Genomic DNA, 23,045 nt, shown 5'->3' with positions numbered 1-23,045 from the left:
CGATAGAATAGGACTAACATACAGATCAACAGACTAAAAAATAAAGGCATTATTAAATATATACATACAAGGGATTATAGTTAATCACATATCTAAGCATAAGTTAGGAAATAGAATTTGATCGGTGAATCCGATGGTTCAATGCTCGGTTAGAGTATACGTTTATGTAAATCAACATTTCCGGACTAGTCATCTCATTCGTGTAATTACATTAATTCCAAGTAGCCAACAGTTAGTACCGTTCAGCTCCACAGAGTAAATGGCCTTGTTTTCTTTGCTCATTCGTTGATTTCATTCCTAAAGTTTAAGTTAAGCATCATTCCACATTTAACACTAAACTTACCTGACCATTCATATAAGCGTGCTTTTAGCTTGATGTTTTCAAAGTGATATTTAATTTATTACAAATCGGTTTCTTTTTTATTCGATTTAAGATGGTCAACCCCATAAGAATGGAAATCGATTTAACTACCCAAGTGGCTGAAGCTGCAAATATCGATCGGAATCTAGTCAGCCGTGTGATTCCAATGTTTGAAAATGGATATACTGTACCATTTATTGCACGCTATCGGAAAGAAATAACTGGAGGCGCAGAACCAACAGTGTTGCATAGGCTGAAGGAAAAGATGAATGACTGCAAGTAACTGTGACAGTAGTTTTCTTAGTGTAGATGCCTGTAGAATGCTTGTTGATAAAATCGAGAAGTCACTTCAGTTTTTTGATAAGAGTGGATTACTAACCAATGAATTATCGCAACAGCTAATGAAATGCAAAACAACTGAAGATATTAAGCTTCTGGGAAGTTCATGAGATTTTAACCTTTAATAGGACTTTCTTAGACAGATCCATTCAAATCTAAGGGTCCACGCACGCTCGCAGGTCGAGCAAAAGCTGTTAATCTGGAACCTATTGCTTTGGACATACTTCATTCCAATAGGTGTGTTGATATGTATAGTCTTGCCCCTCCAGAAGCTAAAAGTAAGCTTATTTAATCATACTTAAAGTATTTGTATTTCATTAGAATAGTTTTGAAGTCAATATCAATCCTCTAGGTCTACAATGTTTCTTGTCACAGAGCGATAATCCACCGATGCTTTCGAGTATGGAAAGAAAGCCGAAACAAAATAAAAAATGAAGTTGTGGTTAGGTGATGATGTCGAATCCTTAAGAGTATTGAAATTACGTTTAAAGAGATCTGTTAAAGGTTCCCAGACTATCTAAAGACCATGAATTTTAAAGCGTGGTAGCTGTTAAGAAATAGAAATTAGGATTACGATGCATATCGCAGCCCATTCGCTCCACGTTCAAAATGGTTTTGCAAAACTATTCTTTCCACTCTTGAGATGTATTTTCTTGTATTAGTGTAAGGAACATCAATATTGAATCTTATATTCTGTTTTTCTGTTATAGAGACTTTTACATCGAAAACGGCCCTCGAAGATGCTGTATCTCACATCATTGCTGATATTTTTGCTAAGGATTTGGATATAATACGAAAGGCTGAGGAGTTGTAAGCCAATTCTGTTTATTTGTAATATCTTTTAAACTATATTTCTAAGTAACAGGATTCTTTATCTTCGAAATTTCTGAATAAGAACTCACTTAGGGTCAACATTCTTCATATCTTTTCACGGATAAAATATATTAAAATGACAGCTTCATCTAATTCTCATACAGTTTAAAGTATGAGATATCAAATTATATTTGTGAGAATCTCCATGACCTCAAGTTTTAGCTTACAGACCAGTCAAAGTTTCTTCTTGCAAATAATCAGATCCAACACTATGTTTAAGTAGCCTTTCATTTCTCCATAGCTGTAAAACGACCTATAAAAGTAGAAGACATATGTAGGGTGTAAGCTTTTGGTCGTGGTTGCCTTCAAAGCATTGTTTACGTATGTTAGCCCTCTAAAGTAAACGCGCTGTACTGGAGAAAAGTAGTAGCCAGTTGTGGCTGTCATCTTCACCGATCGAAGTATTTAAACAGACATATCATCGCCAAGGGTCTGACACATATATTTACCCTATTTCCATATTTGATTAGCTCACGGCAATGCGATAATGAAAGAGATTGAAATAATGTAGCAGTAATAAAAGAAAGACTAAATCGTTTGGAGTATGGTTCGAGAATTGAGGAGAAGATAACGAGTGACTACATCTGCCGCACTGTAAACATTTCCGAGGCATGCTACCCGAAGTCTAAGACCAATTGATCAAAGTTGTTGCGCGGAGCCCAGCCAGGTGGTCTTCTTCTGCCTACATCGCTTAGCCCAACATTTAGTGACCGGATGAACTGATGCCAGATTTTGGATTAGGTGGCCCTAGCTTCTTTCCAGTCTACTTCTATATCATGGGGTATTTGTCGTCGAAGTGTGTGGTGGTTAGGGGAGCGTGAAAATATTGTTATTCTTAGTCATGTTTATAGATATAGATTACATGATCTTAATCCGAATAATAAACACTACCAGTGGTTGGATACTTTATGTCTCATCAGTCAAAGTTGACCATTCCATTTACTTACTTACGCCTGTTACCCCTCGTCGAGGAGCATAGGCCGCTCACCATCATTCTCCATCCAACTCTGTCCCGAGCCTTCCTTTCTAGTTCTTTCCAGTTGCTATTCATCCTTTTCATATCTGCTTCTGTTTCCCGGCGTAGTGTGTTCTTTGGCCTTCCTCTTTTCCGCTTCCCTTCCGGACTCCAAGTTAGGGATTGAGTCGTGATGCACATTGGTGATTTCCTTAATGTATGTCCAATCCACTTCCAACGTCTTTTCCTAATTTCCTCTTCAGCTGGAAGCTGGTTTGTCCTCTCCCATAAACGCTGTTGCTGATAGTATCCGGCCAGTGAATGTTGAGTATTTTGCGTAGACAACTATTTATAAATACTTGTACCTTCCTGATGATGGTCGTAGTAGTTCTCCACGTTTCAGCTCCATACAGTAGGACTGTCTTGACGTTCGTATTAAAAATTCTGACCTTGAAATTGGTTGAGAGTTGTTTTGAGTTCCATATGTTCTTCAATTGTAAAAATGCTGCCCTTGCTTTGCCAATCCTCGCCTTTACATCTGCATCCGATCCTCCTTGTTTATCAACGATGCTCCCCAGGTACTTGAATGTTTCCACCTCTTCCAGGGTTTCGCCATCAAGTGTGATTGGGTTTGTGTTCTCCATGTTGCATTTGAGAATCTTGCTTTTTCCTTTGTGAATGTGGAGGCCTATCGATGCGGAGGCTGCTGCTACATTTGCTGTCTTCATCTGCATTTGTTCGTGTGTATGAGAGAGGAGGGCTAGGTCATCTGCGAAGTCCAAATCATCTGATTGATTCTGAGCTGTCCATTGTATTCCGTATTTCCCGTCAGATGTCGAATTCTTCATAATCCAGTTAATCACTAGAAGGAAGAGGAATGGGGAGAGTAGACAGCCTTGTCTGACTCCGGTCCTTACTGGAAATGTATCTGTCAGCTGTCCTCCATGCATGACTTTACACTGTAGTCCATCGTATGAGTTTTGGATAATGTTGACAATCTTCTCAGGTACTCCATAGTGTCGAAGAAGTTTCCATAATATCCTCCTATCCACGCTGTCAAACGCCTTCTCATAGTCATGAAGTTGACGTATAGTGATGAGTTCCACTCAACTGATTGTTCAACGATGATCCGTAGTGTCGCAATCTGGTCTGTGCACGACCTATCCTTACGGAATCCAGCCTGATGATCCCTAAGTTCGGCGTCTACTGCGTCTTTCATCCGATTCAGCAACACTCTGTTGAAAACTTTTTCTGGTACTGATAACAAACTGATACCTCTGTAGTTTTCACATTTGCTCAGATCTTTCTTTGGTATCTTGATGAGATATCCTTCTTTCCAGTCCATTGGCACTTGTTCCTCTTCCCAAATCTTCTTGAATAGAAGGTGAAGCATGTTTGCAGTTATTTCAATGTCTGACTTCAGTGCTTCTGCTGGTATATTGTCAGGTCCTGCCGCCTTCCCACTTTTGATTTGTCTGGTGGCCATCTTGACTTCTTCGATCGTTGATGGAGTGACATCTATAGGAAGGTCAGTGTGTGTTGCTTCGATGTTCGGTGGGTTCAATGGGGCTGGTCTATTCAGCAGTTCCTCGAGGTATTCTGCCCATCTTTTCCTCTGTTCTTGAATCTCAGTGATTGTCTTTCCTTTTTTGTCCTTTACTGGTCTCTCTGGTTTGCTATATCTCCCTGCCAATTTCTTCGTTGTATCATATAGTTGTTTCATATTCCCTTCTCTTGCAGCTTTTTCCGTCGCCGTTACTAGTTCTCCCATGCATTTCTGCTTGTCGGCTTTAATGCTTTTCTTCACTTCCCTGTTTGCTTCTGCGTAGTCTGCTTGTGTTCGGCTGTTGTTAATTGCTAGTTTCTTGTTCTTCCTTTCTTGAATTTTGTTGAGGGTTCCCATAGAGATCCATTCCTTGTGATGATGCTTCTTAGGACCAAGAACCTCCTGACACGTTGGAGTTAGTGCTTCTTTTATCCCTTTCCAGTTTTCCTCCAAAGTAGTTTCTTGTTCATTCAGTAGATCCTGTAGAGCTTAGAACCTGTTGTTGAGAGTTATCTTGAATTCATGGAGCTTGTCAGTATCTCGAAGGAAGGCTGTATTGAACCTTTGTAGTGCTGTTTGTCTAGTTGTCCAGTGTTTCTTTAGCTTCAGTCTCATCTTGGCCACAACCAGGTGGTGATCTGAAGCTATGTCAGCTCCTCTCCGGGTTCTCACATCTTCCATTGATCTTCGGAATTTTTTGTTGATACAGATGTGATCTATCTGGTTCTCTGTGGTGTGGTCCGGTGAGATCCATGTAGCTTTGTGTATGCGCTTGTGTGGGAATATTGTGCCGCCTATAACCAATTTGTTGAATGCACATAGGTTTGCAAGTCTCTCCCCATTTTCATTCCTCTCTCCTAATCCATGTCGTTCAATTATTTATTTATTTATTTATCTAAACACATAAATATTGGTACAAGGAAGCACCAGATAAATTTGCGCCTCACAAATTTCATTCGATTTGTGTGAGGGCTGAGATACTGCCCAGGTGCCCAGACTGAAGCAGGTGGTTTTCTTAGGGGGCCACACCCGGAGCCTTTGACCTAAAGGTCTAATCCACAAGGCAGTGGAGCATCGTAAGGAGATGCAGTCCCATGGTAGCCGATGACCAACAGTTGGCTCATACGCTGTTCGTTCCCTCAAGATACTGGAGCCCATGTGCACCGTTGGTTTGGAATCAGGGTTTTCCAACTCCCCTAGGTGGATCCTCCACATCCACCAACCCGGTTAAAGCGCCGGATATTCGCTTTTCGTCCTCTCACTTTTGTGAACAACACCCCCGCCACGAGAAGGCAGTGAGTAGGACTTCCCTGGCAGAGGCTATATATTTGCGTGACCATATGAGAGCATTTCGAGAGGGAGAGCAGACTCTCCCCACTCTCGGCCGTACCAGGGCATTTGGGGGCTGTCGTCCAATTACATCTTCATATCCTTTGTTGTCCACTCCAACTTTAGCATTTAGATCTCCCATCAGGATGATGAGGTCCTTTCGTGAGCACTTCTCTATAACTTATTGCAGCCTTTCATAGAACTGATCTTTATCATCGTCGTTGCTATCATTGGTGGGTGCATAACATTGGATAACGTTCATTGTGATCCCTTGCTTCTTTGTTCTGAATGATGCTTTGATTATCCCGGGTCCATGAGATTCCCATCCCACAAGTGTATTTCGTGCTTCTTTGGACAGAATTAGAGCAACTCCCTGAGTGTGTGGAGCATTTTCCCCTTCGTGACCGGAGTACAGCAGCATCTCTCCTGTACCTAGCCTTTGTTGTCCAGTTTGTGTCCAATGGGTTTCGCTGATTCCGAGTACTGCCAAGTTGTATCTCCTCATTTCCATTTCTGTTTGGCTGGTCTTTCCTGTCTCCCACATTGTCCAGACGTTCCATGTACCTATAAAGAGTGTTGCTCTGGTTGTTAGAAGGTGCATCGGTCTCGTGACTTCCGAAGAATTTCGGCTTTCATCATGAGATGTCATAATTATTCCTTCAACTCCCAGGGCAGAGTTTAAATGGTTTGAACTATTTTTTCTGGTTAGCGTTTTTTTAGCGAGTTAGCTTTTCTACGGGATGGGGTCGCTAACCCCATGCCCAACCCTCCTCCTTTACCCGGGCTTGGGACCGGCAGTAACTCTAGAAGAGCTACAGGTGGAGTTGACCATTCCATTTAGTTCTATCTAATTCGAGTACTTATTTCATGTATGTATGCAGATATATTTTTCCACAACCGAAGAAGGAAAAGAGAAGCTTGTTGAAATATTGTATGCTTAGGATTTCATATTTCACTAACCTTATGATATCGAATAAAGCCATTATTATACAGTCTCCTTACAAATCAGTGAATGCTCGTGAGTTTCTGCTCTGCAGTTTAATCATCACTGTAGATAAACCTCGTTACTGGTTAGAGTTTGACCTCTGTGACTTATTTTTAACATGCAAAGTACTAAATAGTCACGCGTAGACGGTAAGACTGACTGACTGACTGTTTAGGACTTTCAGAGGCGTTTTAAACGATGAAAATAGAGATAGGATAAATAAACTATAAATTAAGGGGTATTTTACAAGAGAATAAAATTGTTTTACTTTAAATTTTTAAAGGATATTGTTTTTATGCTCCTAGTCTGTGTTATTTATTGAACTGGGTACACGTATCTAAATAATATATAAGTTGAATAACCGCTTAAAATCTATTGAGACTTTTCAAGGTTTATTGTGTGCACTTATTTTTTAACTGTCTCTCCTCACATTAGATGTTCAAAGTACATTGCTACACTTGTCACAGCTAAGAAATCAAAACGTGGTAAGAAAGTTGAACAATCGTCAGGAGGTAATCTTCCAAACTCTATGTCCATTGATTTTGATGAGAATGAGAATGCTGATGATGCCGAATGTATTCAGAATTCGCATTCTTCTATGAATAATACTAATAATAATTCTAAGAAGGATGATTTGGTTACATTTAAAAATTATTTAAATTTTTCTCGTCCCGTCTCATCAATACTAGCACATCAGGTAAGTTTGAGGGTGTTCTTACCTCTTATTACCAGTTACAGATTAATTTATTTGGTTCAGAGCTACACTTAAGTCGTGAAGGCTAGTAGCACTACCTGATTACCGAAACATAAGTGGGGGTTCGGATCTGTGCGGCTTAGTAGCTGAAAGTCGAGCACTCTAACCACTGATCCCAGCATTAAATATTGGTGGATAGTAAGGCTATGAAATTTCAGACTAGTATAAAATTATTCCTGAAGGGGTTTTATATTACTAACGGGATATAGATTGTATTAAAGCATGCTCTGTTTTTGGATTGTTTTGGGGCACACTGATTAGCTATTTTCCAACCAATAAGTGCCAGCGAAAACTTTGAGAAGACTCTGGAATCTAGTAAATGTGCCAACGTTTTTAATACTATGAATCCTACATCCATCCAATCTTTTTTATTTGTAATATAATTAAGTTCCTGTTCAACAGTGTTCTGATTTTGGGACTCGCCGAGTGAATTAGTGTCAGAGAATACTAAGCAATAAGAGTAGTTTGGTCGAAGTAAGAGAAATTATAGCATTGAGAATATTGAATTTCATAATTTTCATCACCAAAAACCATTCAATATCTGTTTCATGTTGATATACACTTCTTAGTGACTAATTTCGAGAGATAATTCCCAGAGCTGTAGTGGGTTGGCGTAACCAATGAAGCCCAGTCATGTTGGATGCGAGGTAGTAACTCACCAACGGCATTTAATAATGTTTTCTCAAAATTGCCAATTGTTTGGAGTTCCAACTAAATAGTATGAAAGTCGGGCGCTTGTCGCGAAGCCTGAAGACCTTGAATTTGACCTGCAGTAAGATTGTGAATGCTCAATGTTGAGACGAAACAACTGTTCAGTAGTTGTAGGCTCTCAACGGTTAGTCAGTCGGTATTGTAAGCTATATAATGTGTTTTATGTGTAAACGGCATTTGAACTTGAAAATAAATGTTTAGAGCTATAAGATACTACATTGATTCACCTCATGTAAACAGTCAATAAAAACCAGATAGCACTGGACTGGTGTTTTTTCCTAGTACAGGACTTCTCAGGAGTGTGCATGCACAGCGTCAAACGCAAGACCGTCAGGTCTCACATTGGGCGCCTAACCTTTAAACTACCGAGTTGACAACTGACAGTTTACATTTCTAAATCCAGTCATTTCACGATATTGAGGAACCAACTTTTAAAGCTGATGGTGGATAACTGTTTCACACCACACTGGTCAAGATATCTCACTAGAACTTAGGGAATTACAAATGATTCAATTAGTATCATTATTATTGTAATGCTTTAAAAATCCTTTTTTCCCCCAACAAATGCATACATAGGTGTTAGCTATTAATCGAGCTAACGAAAGAGGTGTAATCACCGTAAAAATCCATTTATCACCACAAGTACAACATAATTGTGCAACATTTGTATCTCAAAAATATTTTCCTACCACTAACCGTATTCATTGGGATTTTGTAATGTCAGCTTTTAATGATGCATGGAAACGTTTAATTGATCCACATTTAGTGCGTAGTATACGGTAAGTTAATGACGCTTTTATTTTTTTTACTGTAGTCTTTGTAAAAGTAGTATCAAATCTTCTCAGGGAGTCAGACTAGACAATTGAGTTACTATTAAAACCCAAATTCTAAACAACGATTGATTTCGATAGTTTACATTATGAAAATATTTTCATTCAACAACCATCGAAAACCAGAAAGTACTAGATTTCTTTTTTCCTATTACGAGGCTTTTCGTCTGTATCCATTCAGCAGCCAATCATAAAGGATCGAACCCAGTGTCTTCATGTCTGTTTGTAAAACCATATTGTTATTAATGCCAATATACTAAGTGGTGTGCACAAACCTCATTTCATAAGGTGCCTAACATATCTACAATCGTTGGAGTATAATCAAGGAAAAAGTGCTTCCTGTATTAGTTAGATAAAGATAATTTACTAAAAACACGATAAACTAATTATTACCTAGTAGCTGTGTCAAATTCAACGTTAATGGATACCACATCAAAATAATGTTTGTTCACATGAAGTATAAGGATTGTTTTGGGTTAACAACTGGGATTGTTAAGCGATCATAATTGCGATAACAAACAGCATCATTTATTATTGTAAGCAAAATGGAAATGGTACTCCCAACACAAAGTTGAAAAATAGTCTTGTCAACACTACAACACTTTAAGCTTGGGGTCGTTGCCACGTAATTCAATTTACGATCACAGTAGATTTAATATCTATAGCTCGGAATAAGTCAGTCGGAATTGAATGTTGAAAATATGAAGTTCAATGAAGAAATCACAATGCTAGATTACGCAATATGAATAATAAGAATAAAAGATTGCATGTGCACAAATATAAAGCTTTGTAAAGTTACTAAGAAGTTATCGATGAATTATAATGTGAATGGAGTAAGGTAATTAAAGTGTTTTTGTTAAAATAATTAAAGGTATTAAAGGGGTTAAGTAATTGAACCCAACGTAAACCCTATTATTGTAATATCTACATTTCTTCGTTTCTAAGCACATTTCTTTGATGATTTTGGTCCAGAGTTTACAACGTCGTCTATTTTTTCGATTAAAATAGCACTAAATTAACAACTTCAGCTCAAGATGCATCTCTTGAAGTATTTTCAGAGAATCTTCGACGCCTCCTAATGACGGCTCCGTTACGTATTCCAGTTTCATCAAATGATTCCACAGTCAAAAATGAAAATGACATTGGCATGATATCTTCAGCGTCTGGTGCACCAGGTGATCGTCTTCCTGTGATTGGATTAGATCCAGGCTGGAGAAATGGTTGTAAATGGGCTGCATGTGATCCTCATGGAAATGTTTTAAGCACAGGTATTTTATGGCCACCGCATACATTGTCTGCCATTCCACCGAAGAAATTGAGCGTGCAAAATGGACCAATGAGTAATAATGGTTTGGGCGCATTGACTGCAGTTATGCAACGTCATCAGTAAAAAATTTTTTTCATGTTGCTGTAGCTTATTGAAATTTTTTCATAATTGTCGATCGAAAATTGGTCTTAAGTTTCAAATATCTAGACTTTGTGTTATGGCCTACAGTGTAGTCTCGTACTTATTCTGTCTGAATGATACCTTGGTAGTTAAGGCGTTCGACTCAGCCACCAAGTTATAGTTTCTAACCATGCTTCACACTCTTCGAATTAAGGAACTGAGTAGTATCGTTAACCTTCGTACTTGGAGCCGAATACACTAGTGTGTGCCTGGTAAGTGAGTGTTCAATAAATGTACAACTCAAGGATATAAACACTTTGTTTTACAGCCTTTAAGACACATTCTTTTTAACCCCTTTAAAATACTATCCATTTGTAGCTGTGTATCCGCCCTTTCTTCGTATCCAATATTCCGTACTATGAAAGTCAAAAGAGATCAGGATCTTCTATCTCTCTGTTACACATCTATTCGATTACCTCTTACTCAATTTGTTAGTTCATTGGCTACCGGGAGGCATACAAGGTATCACACGTCTTTTGTTTTCCCTAACATAGATAAGATCATCAGTTTCCTTTACCTTGTTTTGTGCCCCCGAATGCCCTGGTACAGACGAGAGTGGGGAGAGTGAGCTCTCCCTCTCGAAATGCTCTCACATGGCTACGTGCATACAGCCACTATCAGTGAAATCCTACTCATCGCCTTCTCACAGCAGGGGTGTTGTTTACGAAATTGAGAGGACAGAAATCGAATGTCCGGAGCTTTAACCGTGTGATGGATATGGAGGGTCCATCTAGGGGAGTTGGAAATTCGTGATTCCAAACCAATGGTGCACATGGGCTCCTGTATCCTGAGGACACAAATGGAGTATGAACCTATTGTTACTATGGGGCTGTATCTCCTAACGTTGGTCCCCTACTTTGTGGATTAAACCTGTAGGTCAAAGGCTCAGGGAGTGAACCCCTAAGAAAACCTGCTTCGGTTTGGGCATCCGGACAGTATCCCACCCCTCACATAAATCGAATGACAAAGTGTGGCGCATATATATTTGGTGCCTCCGTGTACCAATTTTTATGTGTTTAAATAAATAATAACTTTGATTTGTATTTACTGTCTTCTTAACAAACGGGAAATTAGCTGATATCGAATTGCTTACTTTATTGTATGCTCAATGACCTATGGATATTTTTCTATGACAAGTGGCCATGCTGTTTGTGTGTTCTTTTTGATGATTTTTTTATCATACATTCTGTACAATAAGTGTATTATTTTACTAATTAGAAATAAGCCTATACAAGCCAGTTGTGCTATTATTTTTTAATGTGATCATGTTCTGGAACTTTATATCAATAATTGCGTCTTCGTGCGCGATAGTCATTCGGTCATCTGACATCGATTCAATCAATTAATGGCACGACCATACAACCACTTTTTGTGTTTCATAACAACGGTGTGAATTTTAGCTTAAAAGACAGGCTTTCGTATCAGGGGAGATGCGTTGTATTTTGCTGTTAAGTATTATCAAATACACTTTTGAGCAGTTATATTCTACTGTCATGGATCAGTTGTGTTAGATTCAATGATACTTCTATGCAACTTCAAATTTCGTGTATATGTTTATTAATAAGGTTATGATTTTTGTTGAGACACTTTCAACCTAAAAATATCGAATAACTGATATTTTGATGGTGTTGTGTTCTCAGAGCTGGTTAGTTTAATTTCAGAGCCTTCATTAGGGTTCTAGGTAGCACATAATCAGTGTCAGCTTAATATAACAGTGAGCTTTTCACTTGTTTCACGTGCGTTTTATCGGTCAGTTATGGTAGTCTCTATAAAATACTTGTGAAAAATCTGCAAAGCTCACTTCTGTATTAAGCTTTCGTTAATGTGCTATCTGGGACATAAAATGTGTTGTAATTCTACTGTCTAACATATTTTAAACACAATACTACAATTGAGTAGTTCCAAATTAAAATACGAAGTAAAAGCAAATAAATATCTAATCTAAATAACAGAATATGTAGTGGTAAAATATATTTCCACTTATTTATTCATTTAAATACATAAACGTTGGTTCAAGGAGGCACCAAATATATATGCTTCACACTTTGTCATTCGATTTATCTAAGGGTTGGAATACTGTCCGGATGCCCAGACCTAAACAGATAGATTCTCTCAGGCAATCACTCTCCAAGCCTTTATTCCAGAGGTCTAGTCCATAAGGAGATGGAGAAACGTTAGGAGATTGGGTCTCATGGTAGCTGATCACCAACAATAGGTTCATACTCCATTTGTGTCCTCAGGATACGGGAGCCCATGTGCACCATTGGTTTGGAATCACGAATTTCCAACTCCCCTAGATGGACCCTCCATATCCATCACACGGTTAAAGCTCTGAACATTCGATTTCTGTCCTCTCAATTTCGTAAACAACACCCCTGCTGTGAGAAGGCGATGAGTAGGATTTCACTGATAGTGGCTGTATGCACGTAGCCATGTGAGAGCATTTCGAGAGGGAGAGCTCACTCTCCCCACCCTCATTCGTACCAGGGCATATTTATTTCCACTGAGACACTTCATTTGCCTAAACTAATTTCAGTAGTGATACAATTAATTCACTAAGTACAAACTTATGTGTGAAGGCAAAGTCATGCTACTGACTTTACGGATATGAGATAGGAGTACAGTACCAGGGCATTTGTGAACCCAAAACACTAGAGTTTGTAAAAAATTTACATATGAATTTTCTAGTATCGTTCGAATCAGTATACTTGAATGCGATCTTGACTTAATTATGCAGTATTCAATAGCTCTATCGTGCTAGCAAATTATCACTAGCTTATATTGTATTTACTTTTTTATATTTATTTTAGAATCGAGACAATAGCTCTTGGTAATGGTCAAGGTAGTCGACAAACTGGTTCTTGGTTGGCATATTTAATACAAATTCAACATTTCAAACCTTTAAATGTTCGTTACGCTGTTGTGAGTGAGTGTGGTGCTTCATATTACAGTGCATCAAAGGTAGCTTGTACAGAATTACCAGATTTAGATGTTAGTTTCCGTGGTGCAGTGTCTATAGCTAGACGTTTACAAGATCCTTTAGCTGAATTAGTCAAACTTGAACCGAAACATTTAGGTGTTGGTATGTATCAGCACGATATACCAGTTAATCAACTAACTTCCGCTGTTCATAATGTTATGGAAGAATGCATAAGTTTTGTTGGTGTTGATTTGAATGCAGCCCCATTGCATATTTTATCACGTGTTGCTGGTTTATCTGAGATGAAAGCCAAAGCAATTTTAACATATCGTTCACAAGTTGGTCCTTTCCGTTCAAGAGCTGATCTTCTGAAGGTAAGTATTATGTATACCTATAAAACTAAATGAATATTGTAAATTTTATGGGACAAATCTAATCGAGGAAGTTGTTCAAGATATACAATGAAGTCTGTAAAAGATAATAACATGTCGGAAAAGAAGTAATTGATACCAATGGAATTTCATGATCACACACTGTATTTTAAATTGTTCGAGATTGAAATTGTATGAAAAACACCTATGCAGTGATCCTAATGAATAACAGTTCACTTCGAAACCTTATAGTTCTAGATGCAAACCATATTGCTGTCATGGTTGCTCGTTGCCGAGGGGTTCCATATGAAAAATCTGTCTTAGTGTTTCCTGTTTTTCAGTGGTACTCCAACTAATATCAATCTATAACGAATACAATTGATAAAATAATAAATGGTTGTTAACTGGTCTTGAAATGTTATTTACATTATGTTACGAGTTGAATTATTTAGAAAGAATATTTGACCAATTGATAGTAGCAAGTTTAGTAATGTAGTTACAAAATGTAAGTTTCTTCTCCATTTAATAAGTATTACAGGGAATTTCTTGATTCAAATGAACTATTATTAGTCCATGACTGTGAGTAGTGACATGTGAGTGATAAATCTTCTAAATGAACGTTTGGATCGGTTTCTTAGGCTCTTTTAATAACCCAGGCTAAGTCTAAAAAGCAACTTGAACACGAGAGAAAAGGCGTCAAGTGTAGAAAAAACGTTTTACTCCAACGTTATTTTATATACAGGAGATTGAGGGTATTTATATTATTTCAGATGGCCTTGTGCATCTGGAAGTTTCTGGAACCGTACTAACTATGGTAGCAGGAATGATAGTTGTCCAATGAGAAATGTGATATGTGACTTCACTTTCTCGATGTTTCTGGGAAACTTCCATTCAGCTCTGGTTGGATAAAGTGTTTCTCAGCGTTATCAAGACCTCTCTGGACTTTTTCGATGAGTAATTGAGAATTCCCTAACAGTTAGGCTGTTGTGAACTTGATCTCAATAATTTTATCAGTTCCTAGAAAGTGTGGAGTTTCCTGTATTACCCATAACAATTTATTAAATATGTATCCTGGCCAATAGATACACCAAATAAGGTTGTAGAAGTTATTTTTGTAAAATTTGGTACACAATAATTCTATTTCCCTTAAAGTATCCTTCATTTTGTAGTATTATATTCATTCCGCCTTCGTTTCCATTATTTAAAATATTCCTGAGAATTTTGAGGAATCAAAGACTTTGTTATACCCACATTCAACTTTACATCTATAAATCGCGGGTTCAAACCACATTCCACTTACTTCGATTTGAGTGGTATAGATTACTCCTCGCAGTCTTATCTAAGTACCTCGAGCTGACTTTTTTCATTTTATAATTGCGAAACCATGGTCCGTCACCAGTTTTGACCTGTTCATGGTAAACTGAAATTTACGCTAAGGTGCTTCATTCTGTCTAACGTTCAATTCTTCTTCATGTGTTAGGATGTTTGTGCCAAATCGCGCAGATTTAGTGTTCACTAGTCCATTGTCTATGGAAATTCACAACAGACCACATATTAAGGTCTTTTGATTAAGTATAAGCGGTTTACATTTATCCCGTAAATAGTGACCGTAACAAACCAGTTTGTTAGTTTATTGAACAGGGTGGAATAGAGTATTTATGTATCGTTCGAAAAGTCGAATCATATAACACGTCACGTGTATTTATAAATGGTGGAAGTGATTAAGGTTGTCACATGTAAAAGTAGACGTTAGATATGTAAATAATCCATTCAGGATGGAACAGAGCTGTCGATCTTGACTATTAGCATATGACAGACTGGATTCACCACGTTGTCATTTGGTCTTATGGTTCAATGGTTTCAACACTTGAATTTTAGTCATAAAGGTAGAAGAATTTGACGATTGACCTGAACTTACTGAATTGTAAAGTATCACACGATATCTTGAACGTTAACTTAAAAGGTATTTATGTATGTTGTCGAGATTTATGAATTCAAAGTTTCACATCGCGAATTTACTTGAGTTAAACAACTAGTGAAAAACCATAAAGACTAGTGGAAAACTATTTCATTCTGGTTTTTCAATGACTGTCCTAACTGAAGTCAGTTCACCATGTAAAATTTCAAATTCATAGTGTACTAGTTTAATATGTGAATCAGTTGATTTTGTAAAGTAAATATGCAATGTTAAAGATTATTACTGGTCTTGATTTCATGGTAGATTACTTTAGTTCTCTTCTCATTTATTAAGGTATATTGTACTATTTAGCCACTGTGATTTGCTATGAGCTTATCATGTTATTGAAACTCATTTTCAGTGTATATGTATGATTAATGGGACGAATTACTCGAGAAATCCAAGAGATGCTTGATGTTCATCAGTAGTATCTTTGAATAACAATAAAAGAATTCTATTTCAAGACATTCTATAGTATTTTTAGTTTGTGTTACGTTGATAGTGTTTCATTCGATGTAGTATTGTAGTGAACAAAACACTAGTTGGGGACAATCGAATGTATTTAAGCAAAGATTACAGACTATCTCAATAAATTCTGATTACCAAACAATGAACAGTCAATTTGCAAATTAACAACCAATTGTTTCAATCTTCACTGTTTCTTCTCTTATTCCATTGCTCATGCATTTTCCAGACGTTTGCGTTTCATTTCAGTTCTTTCCTCATCGGTCTTCTGCCAAAATACATTCTATGTCTGACCCACACCATATACTACTTATATGGATATAAGTAGACCACACCACAGTATGTTTGTAAATGTTACACTGGGATTGTTTAATAGTCACGTTAGTGCATAGGACGTTTTTAAATGATGGGTTACTTGTTTCATATTGTGTGGTTGATGATTGTCTTGTATATATTATGGTTTCCCAATAAAGATGTGGTCGTGAAACTAGATACTGTGTAGGCTTTAAGTTTGGGGAATGATAATCATTAATCAGCGACTTCCGTGCGATGTCAGAAAGTTTGATGGGAGATAAATTATTCCGACTGTCATCTTTTACATTGAAGTTGAATTGCAAGTAATTAATTAGGGTAATTTATGGATAACGGTTTTTATTTTAGGTTAAAGGTATTGGACAAGCTACATTCGCTCAATGTGCTGGATTTGTACGTGTCAAACCCACCTATTCTACAACTACTTTAGATGGGACTAAGTAAGCTTGCTTTTACATCTTTCCATCAGTTATGTAATAAAATTGTAATTGTCATCAATGGGTAACAGTGTGTGAACTCCAAGTTGTAAAAATGTCCCTCAAGTAAATATTCATCGTTTTATTAGACTTGCATACTAATGGATTCACCTTTACCCTAAAGGTCTAATCTAGTCAGTCATCAGTGATAACCAACGTGGAGCCCGTCACAATTACACGTTAGCTCAGATTGTCATACTACTTCTACATGACTAGGTGAAAATCGGAAGATAAATTCTAATATTGTATGATTTGAGAATATAGAATGAAAAGATATGTATGTATAAATGTCGAGACTTAAGATGTGTGTAAGTATAGAAAGTGACTGGATTTTCTCCATTTCGTCTGATTCTGAGCCATATCACTCAACTTATTTTTATCCAATGATCGCATTTATGGCCCTAATCCAAATGAAGTAATCTACATCTCCTTTCCACTTGTATGTAATTGATACGCTCTCAACTTTACAAGTTGTCTTGACATTGTCCATAAATATTGTATTTCCTATTGAATTTGTAATTTCTCATGGTTCATGGTTTTTAAACTCAATAAACTACGTAATTTACGTAATTTAATATCTGGATGCATTGCGAGGTGTTTGGATTAGTCGATAATCAGGTCGTGCAATCTGTGACTTACCTAACGGGAAACATTGGAGTTAAAATAAAGACGATTAGCTTGTTATATCGTCTTAGTGTAGGTTTCTCCATCTTTATGCATCCAGATATCTCTACCTTGAATCATTTTCAAGGATATCCAAGTTTCACTGAGAAGGCGTTACCTTTTGGCCAATAATCTCGGAATCCTATGAACGAAAACTCTTTTACAGTAAACTATCCTCCACAAACCTTTCACACAAGCATTAATCATATGCTCGCTAGTAACTAATTTTGAGACGTAATTCTCAGAATCATAGTGAAAACCGGTTAACAGCGTAGTTCAACCATGTTTGGTTCAAGCCCGTTACTCACTAATGACATTGGTAGATGGTTGCGCAATGTTGCAAAGTGACTATGGTTAGAAATGTTAACCACTAGTGGTCGATTTAGTGATATGAAGTTTAAGCGCTCGCCACAATAGACTTATGTATTTTGTGTTCGATATCCGATGGTTTTGTGAATGTATACTGCTGAGGAGTCACATATGAAGATGAAATAGCTGTCAAATGATTTCATGTCCCAAATGTTTTTCTTACTAAATATAAGAGAAGCGAAATTTTTGTTTTATACTTTACACTGCCCTGGATGCTTGTTATATAAGTGTGTATACATTCTATTTCATGTGTTTGTACTGAAAACAATTAGCACTTTGTTTTTTTTTCACTGTTTATTTCCCTTATTTTTCAACACTCATTAACAATTTAGGGATGTTGAAATGATTTCTATTTCGAGTGGTGATGATAATGATGGTGATGATTTAACTTGTGATACTCAAATAACCAATATTTTCACTGGTAGCACTAAACGTAAACATATATCTAATGAATCAAACAAGAAATGTAAAAAAGGACGAATTATGGACGTAGCAGTTACTGATCAATCCGATGTGAATTGTTTTAATCCATTAGACCAGACTGCTGTTCATCCTGATTCATATGAAGTTGCAGCAAAGTGAGTTTGTTGTATTCTCAGAAAGTATTGTAATTGTTTATTGTATAAACCTATGGCATGATCTCGAGTACTGTTATGGATATGTGAGTAATTGTCACTTTTCAGTTGTCCACACCACGTGAATGGATACTTCTTCTTAACGAAGACAGCTGTAACGTGAACTGGATTAGTCATTTCCTTAACTAACTGGAAACGTGAACCGAGAGTTCAAGGGCCAGCTGATCAAAATCAGTCACACAGCGTTTTTATGCATAGTTGTAAATATTACAGTTATCACCTTCAAAGGCCTTACCTACGGAGATGGAAGTCCCTTGGCCTGTTAGATGATGAGTGTTAATTTTAGAAGTCATGTTTTCTGACCGTTTCCTTCCATCACAGGAAGGCAGTATCTCTTTAGACTAGTTCTCTGAGGGAAATATTGTACTCCTATCTCATATCCGTAAAGTCAGTAGCATGACTTTGCCTTCACACATAAGTTTGTACTTATGTATCACTATTGAAATTAGTTTAGGCAAATGAAGTGTCTCAGTGGAAAGAAATATGCCCTGGTACGGATGAGGGTGGAGAGAGTCAGCTCACCCTCTCGAAATGCTCTCACATGGCCACGCGTATATAGCCTCTGCCAGCGAAGTCCTACTCATTGCCTTCTCACAGCAGGGGTGTTGTTTACGAAATTGAGAGGACGAAAATCGAATGTTCAGAGCTTTAACCGTGTTAGTGGATATAAAGGATCCATCTAGTGGAGTTGGAAAACCGTGATTCCAAACCAATGGTGCACATGGGCTCTTGTATCCTGAAGACACGAATGGCGTATGAACCTATTGTTGGTCATCAGCTACCATGAGACCTCATCTCCTAACGTTTCTCCACCCCGGATGGACTAGACCTCTGGAATAAAGGCTTGGAGAGTGATTGCCTAAGAGAATCCACTTGCTTCGTTTTGGGCACCCGAGGAGTATCACAGCGCTCACACAAATCCTATCCTCATTGTCATGGCGTGGTGTATATGTATTTATGTAACTGCTACTGGTGTGTTTATGTATGTTTACGAATAAATATACTAGTTGTGGTCGCATTTACCTATCAGTACCATAATGCCATCCGTTCACTAGTTATTCGTTTAGATGTTAAATATTCATTTCGTAGTCGAACCCATGTCTACCTACTTCGGTTTAGGTAACCGAATTCATTTCCTTAGAGTGTGTTCACTTGATTACTAAGTTACGTCAATTTTTATTGTATTGAATTGAATATTAGCTAGTAATATGTATCATGTAGACAAAATAACTCAGTTTCATTTTATCATAATTTACTAATGTTTTTCACCTATTGTAATCTTCTTTATTTCAGTATTATTTCATTGCTCCAATTAAATCTGACAGATGTAGGGTCGATGAAAATGAGAACAGCCGCGACACAGTTTATGATCAGTGAAGATAGTGAGTGCTTTTTTTGCTTTCTATATGTTACTGTTGTGGGGAAAATAGCATGTTCTAATGTTATTTTTGATGAGTTATTTGCACTCATCTAATGAAATGAATCATAAATTGGAAGGATAATTTCATGTAAAGAAGTATTCTAGTGTACTGATAATTTGAATGTTTAAAAACATATCATTTTTCTTTGTTTGTTCGTATAGGAGATAAACGACTTGAACAGTTTTGTTCAAAAACTGTTGGACTTGATACTTTACGTGATATTCTCGTAGCACTAACACGTCCTTTGGATTTCGATGAGCGTCAAGGTATGATTATTGCCATGTATTTGTTTAATAAGATTTACTTTGTTGAGACTTGTTTGAAGTAAATTTCTAGTGGTTAGTCGGTTTAGAAACGTGATCTATCATAGCTGAAGATGTTCGGTAATTGTATACTGACAACGTTTCACCTCCAAATACCCACTGACACATGACACCCTTATAGATGCGATTCTACGAATTGGGTTATTTAGAAATTTAGAAATGCTCTTATGTTTTGCTTCGAGTAAATACATATAAACTTTCCTGGTCTAGTTCACTATCACATCCATCGTTAACCAAACAGGTTTTTTTAGATGAATACAATCTGGTTTTGTTGGTTTCTTACAAGAAATGTGTATTGTTTGTTACTTATCCTTCGTTCACGCCATTTCCTCTCTTCTATTTTTCCCACAATATTGTTATTATGCTTTTGTATAATTTATATTTCCCTTAGCCCTTCTGGCTTATTTTTAAATCCCGACTACCAAGAACTGTACATGTGAGTCTTGAGGCCTTAATCTCATAAACGTTTTTATCAGTAGTAGTAGTAGTAGTAGTAGAGTGCCTTTCTGCTGAAATGTATTTGTCATTTATTTAATAATATTTGTCCAATTACTATAACCCTTCATAAATCGACATGGTTTTATTCTATTTTAGACTGTTTTACTCCATTGTTTCATTCGACCGTGATGAAAATATCGGATTTACGTAAAGGTATGCAAGTGAAAGGTCGTGTAGAGAATGTCACTACTTTTGGTGCATTCTGTGACATTGGTGTTGAAGAAAATGCCTACATTCCAAGACATGAATATCCTCGAAATTGTTCAACATCTAACCTAAAAATCGCCAGTGAAACGTCTACCACTGGGATTGGCGTTAGTGATGGCGGTGATATTCATCACAAAATGTTCACTTTACGTTTAGGTGATCGAATCAAAGCCACTGTCTCGGGTGTTGATATTAAGTATAAACGAGTTGCATTGCATAAAGTTTTTGTAATGACATAAATATGATTGTTGTTTTAATCACTGAGAGAGGAGATTCAAATAGACGTATTTTGTACAGCATTTCTACATTTATATTTTTGCATTACAGTTTATTTACATATTATTTTGTTATTGAATGGTTTCTTCCGATTGTGCAACTTATTTCTACATATTTCGTTTACAGTTTATACGATTTATAAAGAACTGAATCTAAATTTCCTTTCTCTTACAATCGATTGATCATTGAGTAGATGTTAATGTTATGTTTGTTTAGTCTCGTAGTTAGCTTTGAATATATTCTGTCGATCAATTGGCAATGTGGCCTCTAGTCTACATGTGATTCACTATCGCGTGCACCATGATGGGATACTAGATGGTGGTTACTAGTAGTGGACAGGAAACTGTGAACCTAGGTTTAGTCCTATGTGGTATCCATCACCACGGTGTACCTGTCATCTTGAGGTAACTGATGCTCTCTGATGTGAGCTATCCCGTATCGCTCAGCTTCAGAATCAGAGACGTTTTCGGATCGCGACTGACTTATAGTTGATTGATCACATAGTAGTGACCAACGTCACATTTTTCTAGTTTTATATACAGCGCTGACCGGATTTTATTAGCCTAGTTACAGGTAGACTTTTCTGAAGAGTTCCATGTACCATGAACCCCAGATTCAGGGTTTCTTGTCAACTACCTCCAACCGTCTAACATGGTTTTCCCCTTTTCGTTATGATGTATTTAGTACATGAACCTAGGTATGGGGTGCTGATAGTTAGTTAATTCTATTGATCTAGATTATAACATGATGGGTAGTTAAAAGCAAACTATCGAGTACTGATTAGTTATCGGTTGTGAGTATTTCAATGTGGTTGTCGGGTTTCGTTCAGGAAATCCTACAATATCTTCATTTAACTGAGTGAATCAGTATTGCTACATTTCTCAGGATTGAAAACTGTTATACGTAATAGTCAAATTTGTTTTAACGAATATCTATTTAGACATTGTATGGTTACGTTGATGTTGATTTTGTATTTCATCGAAACTTGTTGGATATAAGTATGTACTTCCAAACACAGTGCTTATTTGTCAATTCTCGAATATTTATTAGAAATCAGCAGTATGTTCTAATAATAGGAATACATGGAAAGAGATGGCCAAATCAGGTGTAGTTCATTGCAAGAAGCTGAATTAAAAAGGAAATGAATGCAGTGTTGAAGTTCTTTTTTCTAGGTGTAAATGAGTCACAGTAGTAAAGTTTGTTATGTCAGGTATTGTGTTAGCATAACTCTTATTAAAACCACTTATTGAAACTATGATCATCAATGTAGATGCCATAAAATATCTTTTAATATGAAGGTGAATATCGTAGGCATTCTATCGTAACTGTTTCTATTTGTTTAGCACGTATTTATTTCCTGTCGGCGGCCTATGCTCCATTAGGAGTGACAGGTGTAAGTAAATAAGTATACCCTATGAATGAATAGAGTTCATCGTTATACAAACTAGGTCGTATAAACTATATGGTACTTGGTACTATGTTTCCGTGCAAATAAATCAAGACGTTACACAGCTAAGATTTGTATCACATCGAATTACGATGGATTATTTCGAAAATGTAAAGAGAACAAACAAAAGATCCTTAATTGAAATGTTTATTTTAATTAAATTTCCATTGTTAGTTGCCCACATTCATTTATCTACAATGAAAAGAAGCAATTAAGAATTATTCAGTTTTGTTGCTGTGACAGTGTCTAAATTATTAAAATGTTCAACTGTTGGCTGTTATATTACAGATCCGATGGTGTCTACGCCTAATTCGCTTTCGACAATCAGATATATGCAATATAGCTCATATACACATGAGTAATGATTCGAAGTAACGTACACTAATTTGTACCGGTTAATTGATTTAACAAATGGGTTTCCAAAGTTTTTTTTATTTTTAAGGAGCTCATTCTGTAAAACTAGGCAAAATAGCTATTCGGTCTAATTATTATCATGAATAAAAGCAGTAAATAAATGTTCAATGTGATACTTTCATGTGAATGAGTGTTGGATAAATGGTCCGGAGTTATGATTA

General features: G+C 36.9%; 1 protein-coding gene across 1 annotated transcript; it reads left to right on the top strand.

The window, feature by feature from the left end:
- Positions 1 to 452: 452 nt before the first annotated feature.
- Smp_058050 (tex protein-relatedtranscription accessory protein (S1 rna binding domain)) lies at positions 453 to 21,085 on the top strand (the record flags this gene model as incomplete). Its single annotated transcript, XM_018797621.1, has 14 exons — positions 453 to 640; positions 681 to 802; positions 844 to 978; positions 1,411 to 1,510; positions 6,824 to 7,085; positions 8,430 to 8,632; positions 9,692 to 9,777; positions 9,859 to 10,032; positions 12,955 to 13,424; positions 16,504 to 16,595; positions 17,996 to 18,241; positions 19,592 to 19,680; positions 19,881 to 19,985; positions 20,637 to 21,085. The coding sequence occupies 14 exons, from the start codon at positions 453 to 455 to the stop codon at positions 20,984 to 20,986; spliced, it is 2,622 nt and encodes an 873-aa protein (XP_018652644.1). The 3' UTR covers positions 20,987 to 21,085.
- Between the last annotated feature and the right edge of the window lie 1,960 nt (positions 21,086 to 23,045).

This window comes from Schistosoma mansoni, chromosome 5, assembly GCF_000237925.1.
Source record: "Schistosoma mansoni strain Puerto Rico chromosome 5, complete genome".
Taxonomy (NCBI): Eukaryota; Metazoa; Platyhelminthes; class Trematoda; order Strigeidida; family Schistosomatidae; genus Schistosoma; species Schistosoma mansoni.
This window is presented reverse-complemented; position numbering and strand designations above follow the sequence as displayed.